General features: G+C 42.1%; 1 protein-coding gene across 1 annotated transcript; it reads left to right on the top strand.

The window, feature by feature from the left end:
- The first annotated feature begins 2,820 nt into the window (after positions 1-2,820).
- nptxra (neuronal pentraxin receptor a) lies at positions 2,821-12,128 on the top strand. The gene is made up of 5 exons (XM_084037412.1): positions 2,821-3,634; positions 7,327-7,609; positions 7,969-8,210; positions 8,835-9,014; positions 9,490-12,128. The coding sequence occupies exons 1-5, from the start codon at positions 2,933-2,935 to the stop codon at positions 9,718-9,720; spliced, it is 1,638 nt and encodes a 545-aa protein (XP_083893538.1). The 5' UTR covers positions 2,821-2,932; the 3' UTR covers positions 9,721-12,128.
- The last annotated feature ends 9,992 nt before the right edge of the window (positions 12,129-22,120 follow it).

Below are 22,120 nucleotides of genomic sequence, written 5' to 3'. Positions count from 1 at the left end.
AGAATATTGGATATTTATTCCATTCGATGCATCTATGTGAGAGAATCCAGACAAACCTTTTGGTTCTTAGGTTAGTTGGGTTTAGTGTTATAGATTAAAGACCTTGGCAGAGAGAGAGAGAGAGAGAGAGAGAGAGAGAGAGAGAGAGAGAGAGAGAGAGAGAGAGAGAGAGAGAGAGAGAGAGAGAGAGAGAGAGAGAGAGAGACTTGTACACTAGATGGCATCATAAACTCACTGGACACATGACTTGAATTTTAAACAGCATCACAACCACTTATTTAATCTCTTTCTTGTTCCCTCTTCTCTTCTCTTCTCCCCATGTGCAACATATTGATTATCGCTTGTAACATGTATCTGATCATCAATGACGTTTTCAAACCCTTTACCAAAAGTAGAGAAACTAAAATATAAAAATACTCAATTTCGAGTCAAAGTATTGAATTGGAAAGCTTAAGAAAATGTCTTATCAGCAGAATGTACGCTGTCAGCTTTGTAATATAAATTATATTATGTGGTTATCGTTACTGATATGTTAATGTGTAGGCAGCATTAAGAAGAAGCTGCCTTTAATTATTTAAAATACTGTTATTGCTCGTTTAAAAATCATCATAATTAGCTGCTCGCATGTTCTTTGTGTAAACCTCTTTATTTGCTAAGATAAATGCAGACAAAAAAGTATAGTATTTCTTCCTGAATTGTACTTGAGGATAGACGAATAAAATAGTATAATATACAGATAAGAAATATTCAAGTGAAGTACAAGTATCCCAAAATGATACTTCAGTAATGTACTAAGTTGCTTTCTACTAATGTAGACCATTAGTATCTCTCTAATGAATATATGCTGTACATTCTGCTGACACAGTGGACCTTTAAGATGGTTATTAAATAACAGCAGGAACAATCGCGCTGCAGATACTTCAGGGGATGATATGCCACAAAGAAGGAAAAACAACAATACCTTACAAAACAATCATCCTAAAAGCCTTGAAACGTGTATGAAAATGTGTTTTCACTGCCACTATTCTGTCTGTTTCCACAGTATCCATCCTTGTAAAGAAGTTAAGTCACTTGCTTACAAAGACTTCAAAGAATCCCACAATGTTTTTAGAGGTTGGATTGACTGAGTGGCTCTGACCAAATCCCCATCATAGCTTATAGATAAAATCCTGAGGATGAAGTGTTTTGACGAAATGAAAAATTCCCAACAAAGGAAGCTTGTAAAGCTCTAATATGACTGCAGCACACAACATAAAGGTCAAGGGTGACTTGGATGATAAATTGAGCTCAGACTTACTGACCACCGAGTCTCCCACAGAAGCTATAAACATAATAGATCAGCAGTCCATTTCGATCAACAACTTACTCCTCGTGCTGTAGCTCAGTGCACTTTGCCAGTATATCTTCACCTCTAAATGCTTTTGTGAACAGAGCCGTTATTTACACCTTCATCATCCTAAAGTACTGAAATAAAAACCATTTAAAGCTACAAGCATCGCTGCAATCCTGATTAGATGTAATATAGTAACAAGCACAGGGGAAATGGCTACATTAAGAACCCACACTGCTGCAAAACCGCAGTGTGGGTTCTTAATAGCAGTGTATTTACAGCAACAACAAAAAAGGCCAGCAGTGACAGTTAGTGTTTTTGCTGCATACCGATATATGGAGCTCAGACATCGTTACTTGTGTGTGAGGAGGAGCGATTGTTTTGTATTTACTTTTGGCTCTTGTCCTCATCTCTGCAAGACTAGTCTACCACACTTTTCTAGCGTTCCAGAGCAGACTGACAGCTCGAGCTATTTCCTGCTGCAGACGTCGTTTCTCTCATCCATCTTCTATTAGATATTTCAGCAACTTTGAGAAGCCTTGGCTTAAATCCCCCTTAATACTGGTGTGAGAATGCATATCACACACTAATTATATGCACACAGTGAAGGGTTTTCTTACTGTTGCCTCTGTCTGTTTACGTGTGTCATTTCCCCTCTGTCACTCATGCATGCTCATAAATGTGTTTTTTAATTACGTGTGTGTGTGTGTGTGTGTGTGTGTGTGTGTGTGTGTGTGTGTGTGTGTGTGTGTGTGTGTGTGTGTGTGTGTGTGTGTGTGCATCCTATTGAGATTACTCTTATTTTTTTAATGGCACGCATGCTTTAATGAAACATACCCTGATAGCAACACACACACACACACACACACACACACACACACACACACACAAACCCCATCATTCTGTCGTCTCATACTGTAGAGCTGCTCCATCGGGAGCCTTGAGGCTGACTTATAGCCGTCCACACATTTCATTACAGTAGGTCTATAATGTGTTGCTGCGGGGACATTCTAAGCCGAAGGGAGGGAAAAGCAATCTCCTGATGTAATACAGATTGTTCTGCATAAGGCGGAGATCCAGTTTAGAATTGGATCTTAAATGAAAGTCACAAAGACAAAAATGTACCTTCTTCTTTCAAGCTGTATGCAATGTGGCCTTTGTGCTGCAACATCTGTCTGATAGAACATCAGATGTGTTATGAGTGCAAAAATGTTTTATAGGGTCCCCCCATCCCCACCCCCCCTCTCTGCTTCAGTGTTAACAGGCTGTATTCCGCCTGAATACCGAGGACATGCGCGCTGAACAGGGGGAGGAGGTGTATCAGACTGTCTGTTTCTGATGTTTGCTGTTGACTTCATTATGGTGCGGAACTCTCGTGTTCTGATCGCCTGCTCTTGTGGAAAAGAGGAAAAGTGAGGAGTTTTTTTTCTTTTCTTCTTTTCTTTAACATTGGCAGAGATGAAAATGATTTGACAGTTTAGTTGTTTTGGAGGCTTCCTTTTTAGAGTTATTAGTATTATTGTGGTGATTATTAGATTTTTCTAATAATTGATCGACCCCGTCGCCACCCTGAAGTTCATTGTTATTATCTTGGCCGCCGGGATGGTGGCCTTCATCGGAGCGGTTATCTGCATCATCGCAGCCGTCCACACCGGATCCTCCAGGGCTGCCGCGGCACCTCAGCAACCATCCACGGACAACCACTCGCTGTATCCGGACGCGGCGGCGCAGAGCCCCGCCGCAGCGGGCTCCGTGGCCCGGCCCGCGTCTTTGGGCGCGCTGCATGGTTCTGAAACGCCCGATTCGGAAGCGCCAACCTTCAACATCGCGCTCAGCGGACTGGACGGGGTCACCGGACTCACGGGGCATGACCCAACGGTCAGTCGACTCATCTGCACGCCGATCCCCGCCGGGGAGTGCAACCCGAAAAACTTTCAGCAACAAGCGGAAGACCCGTCGCTGTACGCGGGGGAAGACTGGGGCTACCTCCGCACCACCGCGGAGGAGCTCCGGCAGACCGTCCTGCAGCAAAAGGACCAGATATTAACGGACCAGCGGACCATCAGGGAGCTGACGGGGAAACTAACCGAGTGCGAGAAGGGGAGCAGCAGCGCGGACAGACGCGGGAGCGCTGCGGGGCTGTGGGGGGGCAAAAGTACGGCGGAGGAGACGCACCTGGAGCGGATCATGGTGCGGGACAGCCCGGGTTCGACGCCCGACGGCGTCCACCTGCTCACCGTCAGAGCAGTGGATGAACTGGAACAGGCTATCACTCAGCTCAAAGACCGCATAGAGAAACTGGAGGTAGGAATAGAGTGAAGAACATCATCTCCTGCATGCAACTGAAACAAGAAGCAGCATTTGGTCACATGATGGGGTTTTGAAGGATCTCCCCATTATAAGACCACCTAGAATGGCGTTTCACAGCTTTGGGTAGCCCACTAGAACTCCAACTCTACATGTTGCTGTATTAAGTGATGATCAGACATGCAGCTATTTGTGTCCCCTCTTCGGTCCCTAGGAATCCCTTTTAGGATTCCAAGGCATGCATGAGTGGTTCATGAAAGCAGGGATTTCAATATTGAATGAGAACAAGTGAGTTGTACGAAAGCGTGTGTGATATTGGATGTTGGCAGCCAGATAAAGAAAAAATATGTCTTCCTCGTTAAACTTGGAATATAATCATTCATCATGTGATTCCATCTAAATTGATATTGATGCTGATTGCTGATAACATCAACGTGTATTGACTTAATGATAACGTGTCATCTGTTAATGTCTTTAATAATACATGGATTGATTGCTTTGGCGAGGAGGTTGCTCATTTCGCACGCCAACAAAACAGATTGAGATTTAAAGTAAAAAAGAAAGACAGATGAAAAAGCGAGGGAGGGGAGAAACAAGGGGAGAGATGAGGGTAAAGAGGGAGGAGAAAAGGGAGCAGCAGCAGGAGAAGGAGGTGGAGGAGGAGAGAGTATAGCAGAATAACATGAAACGTGCTCGTATGACCAGAATTGGATGATGTATAACCTCATTTTTGGCTAAAGAAATGCCATACATCATTTATGTGTTGCCTATATTTGTAGAAAGCACAGACTGAACGGGCTTCTCTGCAGTATATTACTCCTCACTCTGTGCTGGCGTATGTAGGACGTGTGCGTATGGCTCACAAACACATGGATTACAAACACTTTGTTTTCCATTTCACCACTGCCAGATGAAATCAGCCTGAATGCAAAAGGATTGCACTGTCTCCAGGTTTTACACTTTGCAGGAACACATTTCCATTTGGAAAAATAAGATTTAAATGGATGTAGCTTGAACACGATTGCGCGTCTTTGTCCATCCAAGTCACGTTTCCGAGTAGAGGAGCTACATGGCCTTCTTCACCAGCCACATCAATTCCTAATATAGGAGAAGAGCTCTCATCTGGGAATATATTAAATTCCTATTCTATTTGACCATTAGCATTTTATCAAATATCTATGAAGCCAATATAATCATCATAACCAGAGTAATCACCAGTGTAATGTGGAGATCCTTCGCACTGTGGTTTGCCTTAAATGCAGGCTGTGTGGAGCAATAGCCCAAGCTCTGTGGCGTATTTCCCATGTAATTATGATTTTTGACTTAAAAAATTAAAGAATGGATGCTCTTGCTTTCACGCACTTGTTTTAGGCTTTTGAATATAAGGCAGCCTGAGTCTGTTTATGACTGTAGCATTTTTAATGTTCAAATGGGATTTTAAAGTTTGACATTCATGCATCTCTAACTCGAACATTATTTATTGCTGTCTCATTCTGCCAACAATTAAGCACCCTTCAAAATCAGTCAAACATGCAAAATGGCAGCTCTCCTAGAAGTGACAATGTGGAGTACCCCAAGAGGAAAACACAACTCAACGCTGGCAGTTGAATGACTGCATGAATATATCTGAAAATCAGAGTGAATTCCACAATCTCACCACCAACCACATCCAGCATTTGTCAGGCTCCGTCAGGTTGTACAGAGGTGTTGCTTTGAGCTCAATGCTAACACCGGCATGCTAACATCAGCATGCTAACATCAACATGCTATTATCGGCATGCTAACATCAACATCCTAACATTGGCATGCTAGCATCCTCACAATGACAATGCTAACGTGCTGATGTTAAGCAGGCAGTCTATCATGTTCTCTGCTGAATTTAGTGTGTTAGCATGACAACGTTTGTTAATCAACACTAAACAACATACGGTTAACGCTCCTTTTTTTCCGGTCATAAAGATGACAAATGAAAAAGTTAAAGGATCACCAAGAGTTATTGCAATTCAATGTGTGGGGAATGAAAATGTCTGTACCACATTTCATGACAATGAAAGATCGAGACCATTACATGCGATTTCAGGTGTGTCAAAACCATTAAACACAGCTACCATAGCTCCGGAGGAAGAGGTCGCACCTGTGTATGAATATGTGTGAATGGCTGTGTGCTGACTTGTGTAGAAAAGCACTTTGATTGCTTGCTAAGTCTAAAAAAGCACTATTCATTTTCCGATAATGACACACATTAGAACACAATAATACTCATTCAGTGCTGCCAACATCCATTTTATCAGTGTCATGAATAATTACAATATAAAATACATAAAATCTACTACATATTTGTCACATTTGGGGGTCGTGAAGCACAGATGGGGCCAGGCTTATTATTATGGGGCCACTGGCCCCGTCTGCTTGTTGTGTATTTACTTATTCAGTTCTTTTACATCATTATCGCACAACTTCTGTTGAGATTATTTTTTATTTATTGCTAATGAGTCTGTTCTCCCTTTGCAGAGCTAAAACCACCCACCCACACACACACACACACACACAAAGGCAATCGAATAATTAATAACAAATCTGCCTTTGGAAATAAACCTGCTCTGCATGAATGGAACCGGCTGACTACTTCTCTTTCTGTGCTCGTATCCATTAAGTATATTCCAGAGCATTCGTGTCCAACAACGCCGGCACCGCATTTGTAAACACCTGCCTAGCAGCATAACCCCGGGCTTGACAACAGAAGTGTCAGATATATTTGTGAGCAGATCACCTTATCATGCCAAGACTCACAAAGCAAATGCATCATAGCGTGGAGCCTATGTTGGATAAAAGACAACTATATCAGCAAATGTGATTTACAACTTCCTAGATAAGTGTTTCTGGGGACAGAGTGATACGTTGACTCAACATGCGTGTTAAATATGATTAACTGAGGATTACACTGGAAGTCCCATCCATCATCATCAATACCTGACCTCTTTCAGAAGCTTTACATATACGATGCTGTCACTTCTTTTTTTTTTTTTTAACCATGGCTCATATATGTGTTATTTTCATTATAGTATTTCCCCTCATCTATTGCCTTAGTTTATCTGTATCAGCTCCTACAATATAGGTAACCACTGTGTCCTTTGTGGTGTATTTCTACAGCACACTGTAAAACAATATGCTCAGTGGATATACTGGTCCACATCGGATTTAGGAACCTTACAGCTGTATTTCTCATATTCCTTCCCTTGTGGTTTGGGTATTTATTTCAGTGACCCAGCAGAGAAAACTATTTGTTATTGACTGAAATAGTTGATTGATTTGGCAGCCTTTTCTGTCATGCACAACAATCCCTGTAGACATAAGATGGCTCAAGTGTAAGGTGATATGTTCATATCATAAAATGTCAAAGGACTATTTCTTGGCAGGTTGCAGTCACAATGGAGTTGCTAGATATCCTGCCAAAAAGGGGAAAAAAATGTCGTTAAAGGAATGTTGAACAATTTGAGGACGAAACATTCACTTCAGCAGAGTTAGATTTTTTTTTTCTTGCATAGACATGCATTCTGCTATAACAGTAGTAAATACACTGATACATAACAGAACTGTTGATATGTTTAAACATCACGGAAATGTGGAGTGTACTTTCCAATATTTGTCCTGTGAACCAGTTTTCATCCACTGTCTCCCTGACTCTGCAGTCAGACATTGGCCCGTTTCCTCACAACCAGACGGACAGCAACACCTCTGGAGCGCCGAATGAAGGCGGGATGTCAGGCAGCCCAGGAAGGTTGACCGATCCCGGGCACAGAACTGGTACTGACAGGCCCTGGAGGATGGAAGACTTGGAGGGGGAGCTGGAGAGGAAGGTGGAGCTGCTGGAGAAAGAGAGAAAAACCCTGAGGCTGGAAACAGAGAAGCAAAGGCAGGAAATCGACCGAGGCATCAATAAACTACACCACCGAATCTCAGGACTGGAGGGAGGTACGTATTATTCGAGGGGAGGAAAGAAATACAATCTTGTGTCTAAATAAGGAGGTATACAAAATTAAGGAAGAATCACGAGACATAATTCGGACAAAAAGTTACCTCAGATGTTTCATTTTTGTATTACTCAAATCAAATCAAACCATGGAGTTTCTTCATGATGAATAAATTATGTTAAACTTATGTGAAAGAAGATAAAAAAGACTATGAAATCCATGCCCTGCTCAATAATACAGATCAGATGTTTTGATGTGAAGATACAGTATTATAATAAAAGCAGGAAATCTACTTGATCTGCTTTCCAGATAGCTGACTTAATAGACGTCTCTATTTCCATCTCATGCTCTCTGTCCCAGGTATCTCAGGGCATTCTTTCCCAGAGGGCTACAGGCTGTCCTTCCCCACTCGGACAAACTACATGTACGCTGTTGTGAAACACTCCATCCCAGCGCTGAAGGCCTTCACCGTCTGCCTGTGGCTGCGGCCCGCCGAGGGAGGAATCGGCACACCTTTGTCCTACGCTGTTCCTGAGCAACCCAACGAACTGGTGCTGCTGCAAGGCCTGCACACCCCAACTGAGCTGCTCATCAACGACAAGGTACTGGATCAGTCAAGAGACTGAGCATCTACTGTTTATATCTGGAGTGACTGGTTTTTCAATCAGCACTAATCTGCGAAGAATGAGGGAGACTTCATGGCAGTTTATTATCAAAGATAGAAGAACTCATGATTGCTTGCTACAACCCTTTTTGAAATGTCATCAGTTGTACTGCACTGAATATAAACTGCATCATAGTCTTGATTAGAGCTCTTTATGTCTCTTACAGAAGAAGTAGTGCACCGTATTAGCATACAAATAAGTCAAACACTTAAAAGAGCCAATTTAGCTGACAAGCTAAATAGCCTCAATCATGTGTTTAAATGACACAGAAACTTACCATGACAGCACTGCAGGGTGGTGTAGTGCAGTGTTGTGACTTTTGGTATAATTCAATGAAGTAATTATGGTAATAGATGCCTGGAGGAAAAATCCTGTGTCCTTGAAGGTAGCCAGATGTCTTTGGGACTTATACTTTCTGTATAACAGCCAACTGAAGAAACAGGAGAGAAATTAGATAGTGGATGTCGAACAGCGATAGAGCTACATCCTGTCTCACCTCCAAATGTGTGGTGTTTAAACATCTGCTTCACCTGAACTGCCCTTTTGCTCTTCTGTTCCTAGGTGGCGCAGTTGCCTCTTAACCTCTCCAGAGGCAGCTGGCAGCACATCTGTGTGAGCTGGAATCAGAAAGGAGGAGCCTGGCAGGCCTACCAGGGGGGGAAGCTGCGAGGGGAGGGCCACGCGCTGGCAGCCGGACATCACCTCAGACCAGGAGGAGTGCTCGTACTGGGGCAGGAGCAGGTGAGTGCATGAATGAGGGGGTTAAAAACTGAATGAGTTTTCACTTGTTTGTAAAACCTACTCCAAAAGAAATTTAATTTAGTATGCCCTTCAGGCTTCTGCTGACTCCAGCACAACAAGCAAATAGTAGATTTGCAGCTGTGGGTGTGTTCCCTTCGTGACTTATTTGTGAGTTGTTAATAAAAGAAGTAAAAAAAGAGCTAGAAATGCTTTGAGAGATTGGTTAAAATGAAGAATCAATAAATCTACAAATTCAATTTGGTTTGGAGTATTCTGCTAAGCGAAGTGTTGAAGTGGTGTGTTATGTTGTGCCATGTTGCACTATGTCGGGGTGTTAGGTGGATAATTTAATAATAATAATAATAATAATAATAATAATAATAATAATAATAATAATAATAATAATAATCATAATCATAATCATAATCATAATCATAATAATAATCCATCTAACTTCCCCCTTTTTTCTCACCAGGATTCCCTGGGTGGAGGTTTTGACTCATCCCAGGCCCTGGTTGGAGAGTTGTCCCAGGTGGGTCTTTGGGACCGGGTCCTGTCTTCCAACCAGGTGGCCAGCTTGGCCCGCTGTGGTAGAGTAACCCAGGGCAGTGTGGCCCCCTGGACCGAGAACGGAGTGGAGGTTCACGGTGGAGCAACCAAGGACCCGGGGGAGCCTTGTAGTAAACACAATAGGAATTCTCAATGACTGATGCGGGGAAGAGATGTGAGAGAAAGAAGGGAGGGGTAAAGTTGTAGCTAGGATTCTGCCCATTATTAGCACTGCTACAAGATTTTCTAAACAACTCTATGTGTCATGGACTGACAAGTGTAAACAATGTAAAATCAATGGTATATGACGTGAGCAGAGGCGTCCCAATTACTTCACCACATTTCTAGTAACCACATCTGATGATCATGGAGTTTTACAGGAACATTGTGCCATAAAAGTTGAATATAGCTATTTTGCCATTGGTTCTAGCTATGTAAGCTACAAATGTAATTGTTCATATGTGAATACTAGCAAAACCTTCTGCTGGCTATTAATTAGTGAGCAAACATGTTAGCAACGACACAATGATGCTTAGCTGACTAAAAGTAGTACAGTTAGCTAGCTAACAAACTTTTATTTAACCTTTAAATGAATCGTTTAACATTTTGATAAATGCTTATTTACTTTCATATGATCAGCAGTCAGCTAACTTAGCTTAGCATGAAGACTAAAGCAAAGGGAACCTGCTAGCCTCAAACCTCAAAAGCTCACTTGTTAAAACTTCATATCTTGTTTGTTTAGCTAATCGGCACAAAAAAACAGAATTCAAATGAAAAAGGCCATGTTTACTCTTTGTTTCCTGTACAGATAAAGGCATAAGATATATTAAAGAAGATATAATAATAGAAACAATATATAACTATCAACACTTAGACAAAGCTAGGCTAGCTTTTTCCACCTGTTGCTAGTCTTTAGGCTAAGCGTCATACTCAGCGTGTATAGCTACGCACGAGTGGTATCACTCTTCTTGTCAAACTCTCAGCTAAAAAGTAAACAAGCGTGTTTCCCAAAATGTTGAACCGAAATCTTTAATCAGATTAGAGGAAATAACTGTTAAAAAATGTGCAACCACTGTCTGTTTAGTCTAATGCCCTCCACTATGGCTGCTAGAAATTATTTAAAACATGTGAAAATCACTCCGTGGGTGCAGCAGCGTCTGAGTGGAGTTTATTAAGGTCTGCGACAGCTTTAGATTCGGGTGTGAAGGTAAGGTGATGAAAAGTGTTGGAGAAAGTGGTGGGCATATTAAGTAGTCAATGGCACCAAGGGGCAGATGATGAAAGTGAAGGGAAAGAGGGAGTACAGGAAGGGAAAAAGATAGATGGGGCACTTTAAGGAGCGATGCTACATTGTTCTCACCTCTGCATGATGTGTTCATATACCTGTAATGTCTTGCCACTGCAATGTTCAACTTACAAGTTTCACAGACATGAACAGCGCCTCCTACAGCCATGGCTTGTAGGTTGATGTGTTTATCTATTGAGGCCCCAGAGTCTTTAAACAAGTTACTGAACAAATATACAAGAACCCCCCCCCCCCCCCCCCAACCCAATTTATATAATTCTGTGTCGATTTAGAAAATCAAGATCAAAATATGCTCTGATCAAGGAAATTTCTCTCAACTTTGTATGCTTCATCTCTTTATATTCTTTAAATTCATGCTTTTGGATGCAACCTTCAAGGACATAGCATTTGTTATTTTCAAATCTACACAATGAATCCGCAGTCATTTTAATGTTCTTCGATGTTGACTGTTTCTTCTTTGCAATTTTATACGTGCAACGACTCAATAATGTGGTGTGATGAATTAACAACCTGCAACCTCCAACTCTTCCGACCTTCCTACATTCCATGCATGAGTCGTACCTTGGTGACATGCCTTGGTGCATCCGGTATGTTTCATCTTGGATGATTACTCTCTGATGTTGTGTGAGACATGATGTTAAATACAAAGTGTCCATTTCACAATTTCTAAAACACTGGCTCTCCCTAGCATAAAAATAAGAAATAGTGGAAAGTGCCTGACAAATCACCTAATTTATTATCCTAATGGAACATCACACTTCAAGATATTTTTGAACTAATTAAGCATCAATGTTTCTGTGACTTCCCTGGTGGATGTTTTAAGATTCAAGAGGTCTTATAAAACATGTGAAGACGCAGGACTTCTGTGCAGTGCTGCCAAACTGATGCTTGAATCAGGTCAAGATCATCTTGCTGTGCCTAATAGTGTCTTTGATGATGCCTCTCAGTCTGCAGTGTTGTTAATAATATTATGCCTGGTGTCTGTTCCGCTCGTCAGAGATTTTTTGGGGAGCTTTTTGATAGTGCTGCGGCATTATTCTGTTTAAAGTTATTGGAATTGAAAGCTTTTTAACTCTTTTGGCAATGTTTTCAATGACAGTTCTGATTTTTTTTTCCACTGTATGCATTGGTATCTGTCTATTTTCATGTTGTATATGTTTGTATAAATAATGTATGTCCATGTCTTGTATGGTGTTGTATTGTTCTGCATATGTGTCGTTTACAAACTTCAAATCTTTATTAAAGCCCTAATTTTCAGATGTAAAGGACGTTATTATTTTCATAATATTATGTTCAGAAGTAGTACGGTGAATTAAGAACATAAGAGATTCTGTCTGCTGGTTTATTCAAGGACACAGACACACACACACACACACACACACACACACACACTTAGATAAGTGTAGCAGGATTTAAAACCCTCCGACACTAAGTGCTCTCCAGATTCCACAAGAAAAGCACGTATTTTTTCACACACAGAAAAAAAAAAGCACATTTCTTTGTTCTCCTGGTTCATTTTCCTCGCAGGCAAATGAAAGGAGAGAATTCAAGGAGAAAAGACTTCTCCCTCGGGTGCAGCAAGTGTAGATGTGAGCTAAGTGTAAATTGAGGATTTTGGAGACCCAGTGACTCATCTAGTTGTAAAAGAAAAGAAAAAAGAAGCATGGTTCCATTTCAGTAGCACATGTTTTATAGGCATAATGGCTTCAAGGGCTCACATTCAGTGAAAGTCTCCAATGGACAGCAGACAGTATTTAGTCAATGAAAACACATGAAGCACACAATAGATAGAAAGGACAATATTTAGCATGACAAAAGTGACTCTGCTTGTATTTATTGTTGTATTTTCATTGAAGGCATAGCCTTATTGAAATTGTGATTTTAATGAATAGTTTGACATTTTGGTTACCAAAACCTGCAGGCCTGTTTTATAGATTGCATTAAACGTACTTTTATCTTATTGTATCTTGTCATGCATGCCTCTATAGCATGTAATCTCCATGTCTCAGTTTTCTATGTACCGGGATAGACACATTCAATTCTCACTTGCCATTCATCCACCCCACCTCTCCGTCTCTTTCATTCTCACCTCCTCCTCTCCTCCTCCCACTGGCTTTCCTACTTCAGACCTGTGCCCTGCTCCGCTCGTTGCCGTCTGTCACAGTGCGCTTTGCTCAGTCCTGCATTCTTCGGGTAGCATTTCTTCAGCTGAGACATCCTGAACAATTCTTCTGACAAAAAGAAAGACACACAGTCACATCCTTGGCTCTGACTTTTCAAGGTTCCTCTCACGAAACTCGTACTTCTATTTCAACGGAGGCAGCATACAAGAGATTTGTGAAAACTCAGCTGTATGAGTAAGGAACAAATCCATGTATTCCCTCTCCACCACAAGACATAAGTCATGCAACACATTTTTAGTCAGTTTCAATTTTTCTCTTCGGCCTGTGTAGGCTATCAACACACTGTGGTGATGATTTGAGCCATTAAGTGACGAAGCAGTGAAAAGGCAACAAATATAAGCAGATGCAGCAGGCTACAGCAATATCTCCAATCCCCAATTAGAATGAGTCAAACTGTTCAACCATTCCAGTGGATAAGACACGACTGAGCGTTGCTTGATTACGCAATCCTCTCTTTTGCTAATGCACTTACAACTTAAACCCATCACCAGCTCTCCTGCTCATGCCAAAGAGTCACACTCTGCTGGCTGGTGTCACACAACTTAGATCTAAACCGAGTCAAAGTCCTGTTAAGCCCGTTACCGTGTGGGTGTGAGAAACTGATTACTCTGACTGGAGCGTTAGAGCACAGTGTTAACCCCTTCAGCAATGACGCACATTTTACTGTCCTGTTTGTATAGACAGATTAGACCGCATGGGGCTCTGTGTCTCAGGGCCTGTCCACACGAAAACGTTTTCAGTGCGTAAACGCAGAAGTCTTGTGCGTTTCTCCCTGCCGTCCATATGGCGTGAAAACGCACTTTTTTGAAACAAGCTCTCAGGGTCGAAAAGAAAAAAACGGCACCCCTCCGTTTCGTGTTCGTTTTCGTGTGGACGGCGAAAACGAATACGCTGACGTCATCGGCCCGCCCCTCGAGCCTGACTTCTTCCCCCGCGACGTCTCGTAACAACAACAACGGCGGCCTCCGTGCTCGTAGCAGATATTCTGCTCGTCTGTACGTCGGCGTATCAGGGCCACTGTATGGAAAAAAAACGGAGCCGAGAGAGGGGGGCGATATTCCCGGAAAAAAGTCGCAGATATGCTACTTTATTACGATGTTAACAAACAACCGCTAGCTAACTTCCCATGAATGTAGGCATTTATTTGTCTAATTTATCCATCCCAACGTGTGACAACGCCTCGTCAAGGTCCTTAGGGTGACGGCTGTTGATGCTTATTGTTGGTTTTATTTATACGGGACAAATTGTCATCTTGTGGGTGTTTATTGATCGGGTGGTCGGGCGGAGATTAGCCATAACTCTCACATGTTGCCATAGCAATGGCAAACATCCGGTCAAGCTCCGTCTCTTCTTCTGCATTTTTGTAGCAGAAACAGCGCCGCATAAGGGCCTGGAATATGTACTACAGCGCGCTGAATTGTTTTCAGTGGATTCGTCTGGACGCGGATTTTCTTGAAACGACGCCAAGGCAAAACGTAGAAAAAAAGTTTGTTTTCCTTCGTCTGGACGGCCTCTCAGAGGTAGAACGAGTCGTCCTCCAATGGGAAGATTGAGGTTCGAATCCTGGCTCCTCCAGTCAGCATGCCGAAGTATCCTTGGGCAAAATACTGAACCCCCAATTGCCCCCGATGCTGCACCATCGGTGTGTGAATGTGTATCTGAGTTAGATAATATTAGATGATGTGCAGACAGCCATCAGTGTATGAATGTGTGTGTGAACGGGTAAAAGCGCCTTGAGTAGCTAGTTAGCTAGAAAAGTGCTATATAAATGCAGGTCCATTTACCATATGTGATGGATCTACCTGCTGAGGTTTAAACTAATTCTGACCAATCTTATGTAATTTGCAACAGGCTTCAAGGCTGATTTTGTTCTTTCTTTATGCTTCGTGTCTCACACCTGCTACGGAGCTGCAGCTTTAACAGAATTTCCTGCCGCAGCCAGTCTGTAACTGCTTTTGGCAGCCTGACGGGTGTTAATTTATGTCCCTGCTGTAGGAGGAGACACAAATTCAATGTGTGATTTCTGGACTGAAAATCAAATCTCCTCACAGATTATTCACTTTTAGCAATTTAAACAAAATTGTGCACGTAGGGGTCTTTGTTTCTCTCTCTGATTGGTCTGTGTGAAGACAATAATGCACCGGACAGTCTGACTGTCAGATTTAACCTGTGACCGTCGAGATCCTGTAAAACCTCTGTGACCATCAGGCTGACCACCTTCCACACATATCACCCACAGCCAGACGATGATATTCCCCGTTGGATTACCAATCCCTGTCTAATCTAGGAATGGACAGATTGTAATCCCATGTAATCCATGAAATGGATGGGCCATCAAACGGAGAGTTTGCCTCATAGCAAATGAACTCTCAGGCCTTCAAACCACAGTGAGTCATAGTCCATTAGTCCATGGTTTATTATGTCACTGAAAGTGCTGCTAAGGCAGTCTCTGGCTGTTAATGTGTGTTCAAGCTTCCTTCACAGTGAATTAGAGACCAGATGTGTTGACTTTTCTCCGGGCGTGGGGAACTCTTTTTATGATTCAAAGCTGTATAAATTAAAGTCATTGGGTTTTAACAGCTCAAGCAGATACACAGCTGCTTTTCCTCCCAATGTCAAATCTCCAGTAAGTATCTCTTGATCACAAGTGTGGCTCTGCTGGGATTTTACAGCCCTTGTAACTGTTGACTGAACTGTCCCTTTGGGATGTAAATAACACATTTGTGGGGTATTTAATCTTCTTTGAAAGTGCTCCTCCAGTAGAAATTGCAACTGAAAAAAATCCATGAAGCCTACGTGATTTCTTACCGCAAGGGTTTGAGTTACTGTACAATTTCGACACACAGCGATGTCACCGTATACTAGAGTACATTACGAAGTGAAACCACTGGAGATAAGTAGAAACACGATTTTCAAGAGAGTTCCTCTTTAAAGTTGTAATCCTGCAGATTTTTGCCGTTGTTGATTTGGTCACCCGGTGGTTACTGGTGGTAACAAGTGTGAAAATCAATGCTGAATTACGCGCATCATTCACTTCTTCTACGTTTGTATCCTGCTGCCTGACAACGCCTACATAGAAAGATTTAAATACAGAATGTAGATACTTGGAATGATAACTGCTGAAAAGATGCCAGGTTTAATTTCATGAACATATCAAAGGTTTGTAACTTTAATATTTGGGTTATTGGATTTCACACCAAACAGAAGCATTTTGACACTTTGCGGTCATCACGTTAACCGCTTTCTATCAAAATCCTTAAATCCACCTACTCATTGCTTTCCCTTTTGAACCAGAGGAGGTAATCCACCTACTCAGCCTTCACATGGCAGTGTACCAGCATCGTTACTTTTCAGACACACACACACACACCCACACACACGCACACAGACACACGCAGTCCAAAATCCCCACCGAGGCTCCATCTGGACAGGAAATCACTGCTTTTCCTCAGTCTTTGTCACCCACTTTGTATCTCATATTCGTCCCTCCCTCGCTTATCCTCCTTGGATTAATGCAATATTATTTCAAGTGCAGGTAGGTGGCCTTGTATAACTCCCTGGGCAAAGCAAAGCTGCAATACTGCCAACGTCAGTGGTTTTTCCTTCCGCTGAGGCCCTTTGTGAGAAGAATGCATGCAATCGTGACACCGGAGTGCTTTTTGTGATAAATCAACCACTATTTGTTTGTTTCATTTCCCAACAGAGACTCACAGATGTTCTTCTTATTCTATGTCATGTGGCATTGTTTCCTGCTAGCTTTGATGCCATTTGTTGGTAAAAAAAATTCCAGCAGTCTTGACTCACTTGGGGTTGTGTAAGCCATGCTATGTTAGTCAGTGATTTTTTTTCCCACGGTCGATGCTTTTATTGGTTACTTTGCTGGAAGAAATCTCAAATATGCATGACTTCAGCCACACACATTTTGCTGGGCATTCATAATTCATAGAACGTGTCCATGGAGTTATTAATTATGCCTTTGGTGTCAATGCTGCTGCTGAAGCTGTTGATCCATGCCTTTTCATTTTGTTGATAATGTCTTTAAAAGGGACTTTGTGCTTACAATATCTGGATACTGCAAACACACAACATAACCTGCAGGGAATTTGTGTCTTAGAAAATGTATGCATAATGGTGTGGTTTTTATTTATGTAAAATGTATTAAGATTTATATTACTACTTTGATATACACAGTAACATAATTGTATTCTTACTGCTACAAATGCTCGACTTCATCACATCGTTAGTTTAAACCTGTTTCTATTTCCAATAAGCAGACAAGATGGATCTTCTGGATCACTTTAACACTAATCTCGTCCTGACATTTCCCTCCAAAGCTCCCTTTTTAACTTGCTCTCTGTGTCTAATTACATTTCTGTAAACTTTTCGTTTCTCACTGGGGGGCAGTTCCGCTGGGGGGAGGAGATGCATGATAATTAGAGAGGGCTTTGCTTTTTTATTTTGGCATCTTTATGATAACAGTTTTTGGAGCAGATACATTTATCACACCAAACAATCTTTGCATTAATATTCAACATCCACACCTTTTTCATTATTCATCATTAGAGATTAATTTGCGAGTTTCTGCACATCGCATGAAAAACCAAAACGGAAATAACTGTATCATTAAAACTGTGGTGTGAAGACAAATGATCGGGAGGGGGTGGGGTGGATGGGAAATTAAAAATGGTAACAATTGATTTTGTAAGTGTAGTATCATTAGAACATGAGATGCTCTCATCCTGTTAGCTGATGGACACGAGAAAGTGACGTTTATGACCACAATGAAAATATAAATGTGTTGCTGCAATTTACGTGTGTGTGTGTGTGTGTGATTATAATCACACTGTTTAAATATGCAGACACGTCTTTGGGTTTTGTCTTCCAAATATTTTCTGAAAAAGCACACACTTGTCCTCTGAGGGCTTTTCAAGCCATCTGCTGGAAAACAATTTTCTGCTTGGTAGAAAGCTATACACAAACACCATTATGCACACATACACGCAATTTAAAATGTCGGATTTTTGCTGACGACCTTATCTTGAGAAAATTAAAAATGACTCTCTGTCGCTCTGTGTCCCTTCAGCTCTCTCCTCCTCAGTTAAACACGAAATATTCCTGTCAAGAAAATAAACCCACGTCTTCAGTCTGACTTCCAGAGTCTCCATGCAATCGCTGAATAATATTAATCAATTAAGAATCACAAGTCTGTATGAGCAACACGACGCTGGTGCAGCTCTCTGAGTCACTATACGTCTGCATTTCTTTCTGTTTTTGTCTATTTAAAGCTATCCAATTCCGAGGACGGTGTTGAAGGTGAGAGAAGTAAGACCCCCTCCCCCCCTTGAAGGAGAATAGAAAGAGTCTCTGGTGTGGGATGCTGCCAGTCGCAGTGTCATTATCCCCATGCTAAGCGCTGTAAGATATCCACCTCAAAAACATACATACGCCTACATCACATACCACCTGAGGCTCTGTTTGTGACCTCTGACCTCTCCCGTAGCGCTGAGGAAATCATCTCAACACCACCTGTAGGGCTCTGCAGAGGAACACGCCTGTTTGAATGTGTATCCGTTTTGTGAAGTGACATTTGAGACTGATTACAATAAACAGATGGGGCACTTGGAACAACTGTAGTGGAACTAATCCAATGCAGCAAGTCTAGTCAAGCATGTTAAAGTCAGCATGTGAGCTGCTAAGCTGAGACACAAGAGCACACTGACACCATTAGTAGCACCTGTAGAGATAAACCAGCACCGATCTGGAACCACGGTGGGTTTACATTACAGAAAAATCGTTTCTCTCAGACTTTGGGTAGATATCCCAGTAGAAGTTCATTTTATGATATTTATCCAGATGGCAACCTCTGAAAAGTGAAGCCATGGACAACTCCTCTGGTTGCAAAAAGATGAGGAGAAAATGAGAGTGACCCTACTTCTAACTGTAAACATTGGAAACATGAGTTTATGGTCTCGATCGCTGGTTTCAAGTCTTCTTCAAAACAGCTTGATTTCTATTTATCAATGGGCTTTATCAAAAAAGAATGGATTTTAAATTGAGCATTAACAATAGAATTGGCAGCCATAAATACCAGGAATAAAAATCACTAAAAGCATGTGTTAGTACAACCACAAGGATATAAGAATACAGAGTGTAACACTATGTGAATCTAGCATTGTAAACACTGCAGTGTGGTGAACTGCTGCTGAATGCAGCCTGAGGCCTGACTCCGCCCTCCGTTAATCAAGCAGGGTATAAAGGCACTGGGCCAGCTCCTTTTCCTGTTCTGACCCTGCTGTTGCTGGGAGATGTAGTAGCTGCTCCAGGTACGTGACAACGAGCACCTCTAACCGACTCCTACAGCCTTCAACTACATACTTACTGCCTGTCTGTTCCCCCCAGAGACCCAATGAGTTGAGTTGTCATTGTCGAGTCCATGTGCCCAGCTCCATGACAAAGGTGCTGAGTGGCAGCAAATGATGCACGTCAAAGACGGTAGGATTGCCCTCGTGACTCAACGAGTCCTCTTCACTTGTTTAAGGTGTTGAACCTGTTGCTTTTGTAATTGCAGGTTCTGTTACCTTGGTTTTGCCTGTTTGGTTTGCCTTCGCAATCGTTGTTTTACTCGACATTATTGACATCTCTTGGTGTTTTGTACTTGCATTGTTTTGCTATTTCTGTTTTGATGTTTCAGTTGGCATGTGTGATTTGGTTGAGATTTTTCAGTTTGGTTTGGGTTCTTTGTGGTTTGACCTTTTTTATAAACATTCTTTTTATTCACAGCGTCTACCATCCCCGTTTGCCCTGTTACTATGAATAAAAATATTTGCTTTACTTTTGGAACCATGTCTGTCCTTCCTCGGTAGCGAGCCTCTCTGCCTTGGTACCAATCCATGTAGATCATCCATTATTTGCTGAAATTGTATCTCCTGGGGTCACAACACTTGCGTTGCGCCTACCACACCAAAAACAAATCCCTACACCGATTTGTTTGTGGGGCCTCTTCACGCAGTCCATTCTGTTGCACAGCTTTATACAGGAGCCCACTATGGACAAACTAAACACTGGCTCTAGAGAGCCTTTTCAGCAGTGAACAAACAACTTGAGTCAAACGGCTGCTGTGATGAGACATTATGACTTTGATAGACTGCCAATAATGTAAACGTCCGTAGTGTGTACTAGAAGCTAGCTCTTCCTGAAGTAACTCTACGTCTACCTTGTTGAATTTTGATTCAGCCACCTGATCAATAAACGCACATAAGATGGCAATTTGGCCCATATAAATAAAACCAACCATAACCAACAGCCATCACAGTAAGGACCTTAGCAAGGCTTTGTCATTTGTTGTGATGTATTATAAAAATAAATGTGTACACTCATGGGAAGTTAGCTAGCATAAATGCCAGTTGTTAGCATCGAAATAAAGTAGCATTGTCGGGATGAGAGTAGCCTGATGCTTATTTCGTGTTTCCTTCTCTTTTAAAGTGACCTTTAATTAAACTGGTAAACAGTGTTACTTTTTACAAGCTATCCTCGTTAACTGGCCAAGTAGAAATGATTCAACACGTACTGTAATAAAATGTCGGCCTGCCTGTGGAACAATATATCTATCGGAACAGTAAATCTGTACTGGTCAGTTGGCTATTCTCTGACCTCATGCACTGTTAATATTTTCAGCAGAAATGCCAGTGTATGAATTCACCATTTTAGTGTGGAGCTCTGCTTATCTCTAATTAAATAGGCAGAACCATCCTACAGAACACACTGTATAGACTGACATTTAAACACGCACACACACACACAGTGTCTTGTTCAAATTGCGGTGTTTTCACAGAACTAATCTGTAATTAATAAGGAACAGGCTCAACATAATTCACTTGTTCATTAAGTCTAAAGCATGCTGGCTCAGTTTCATTCTCCTTAATTGCCCTACACATGCACGTGTACAACACGGATCCACACGCTTGGCTACAGCCGATGACAGATTGTCCCACGTGTAGAGATGCGGGATTAGATTATCCCACAATCTGTCACCTTGAAATGGACGACAATAGGGAGACGCACAAGAGGTTACGAAAGATGGATGGCGTGAAGGAATGTAGCCGATGAAACAGATTAGAATGATTCTACAAGGAATACAGGAAGGCTGGTTTGCAGAGGCTATGAATTTCTATCTTCTGTTTTGTGTGTTTTGGAGTTATACTGTGTTTTCACAGAGGAGTCGATGTCTCCCCTCATAGAAATTGTGTGTATCAAACATTGTTGCTCTTACTCTCGTTAGTATTCTAACCGAGTTCCCTCCTCATGGTCTCCTCCCCGCTTTTTCTTTTGTTTCTCTTCTCCATTTGCATTTGTTCCTCTTAGTCTTTATTTATCAGCTCACCTGTTTTCCTTTATCACTTCTGTCTCTCCCTCTCTCTTCTCGTCTCCCCCTTTTTCCAATCCCAGCCTCCTCCTCCCACCCTTCTCCTCCTCCCTTTCTCTCTCCCCCCGGATGAAATATTCATGCCCATCCATACTGGCAGTGTAGCAGCAGCCAAAGCCACAGGAGTCAGTGCTTTCAAAGACATCGGGCCTCTCAGAAAGACAGAGAGGTTGTGGGGGAGGACGAGCGGTAGTAGGAGGAAACCGAGCGAGGAGGTGGAGGAGAGCAGGTGATAGAACGGGATAGCGATGTAAGCTGTGATAGAGGGAGAAAGGGAGTGCAGGAGTGGGAGGATGAGTGAAAGACCAAGGAGCCCCTCCATCACATCAAACATCAGGCAGCACATGATGAAACACACACACACACACACACACACACACCTGCAGACACATACTGTAGGTTAAACACAAAGAGAGCCACAGAGATACAGCGCCTCCAGCACTTCAAACATCGGCTGACATGTGATTAAACACTTTGCTCCCTTTGTATTCCACACTCGCGCTCACCAAACAACTCTTGCACCCTTGGGTGTTCATAAGGCCATTTAAGCAGTTTTTACATGCAGACACACACACAAACACACACACATGCACACACACGCTCTCTAAACAAGCGTAATGCATGCAAACGCACACGCAAGGTCTCT

This window comes from Eutrigla gurnardus, assembly GCF_963514095.1.
Source record: "Eutrigla gurnardus genome assembly, chromosome: 20".
Classification (NCBI taxonomy): domain Eukaryota; kingdom Metazoa; phylum Chordata; class Actinopteri; order Perciformes; family Triglidae; genus Eutrigla; species Eutrigla gurnardus.
The sequence above is the reverse complement of the archived record's forward strand: the minus strand, read 5'-3'. Positions and strand labels throughout refer to the sequence as shown.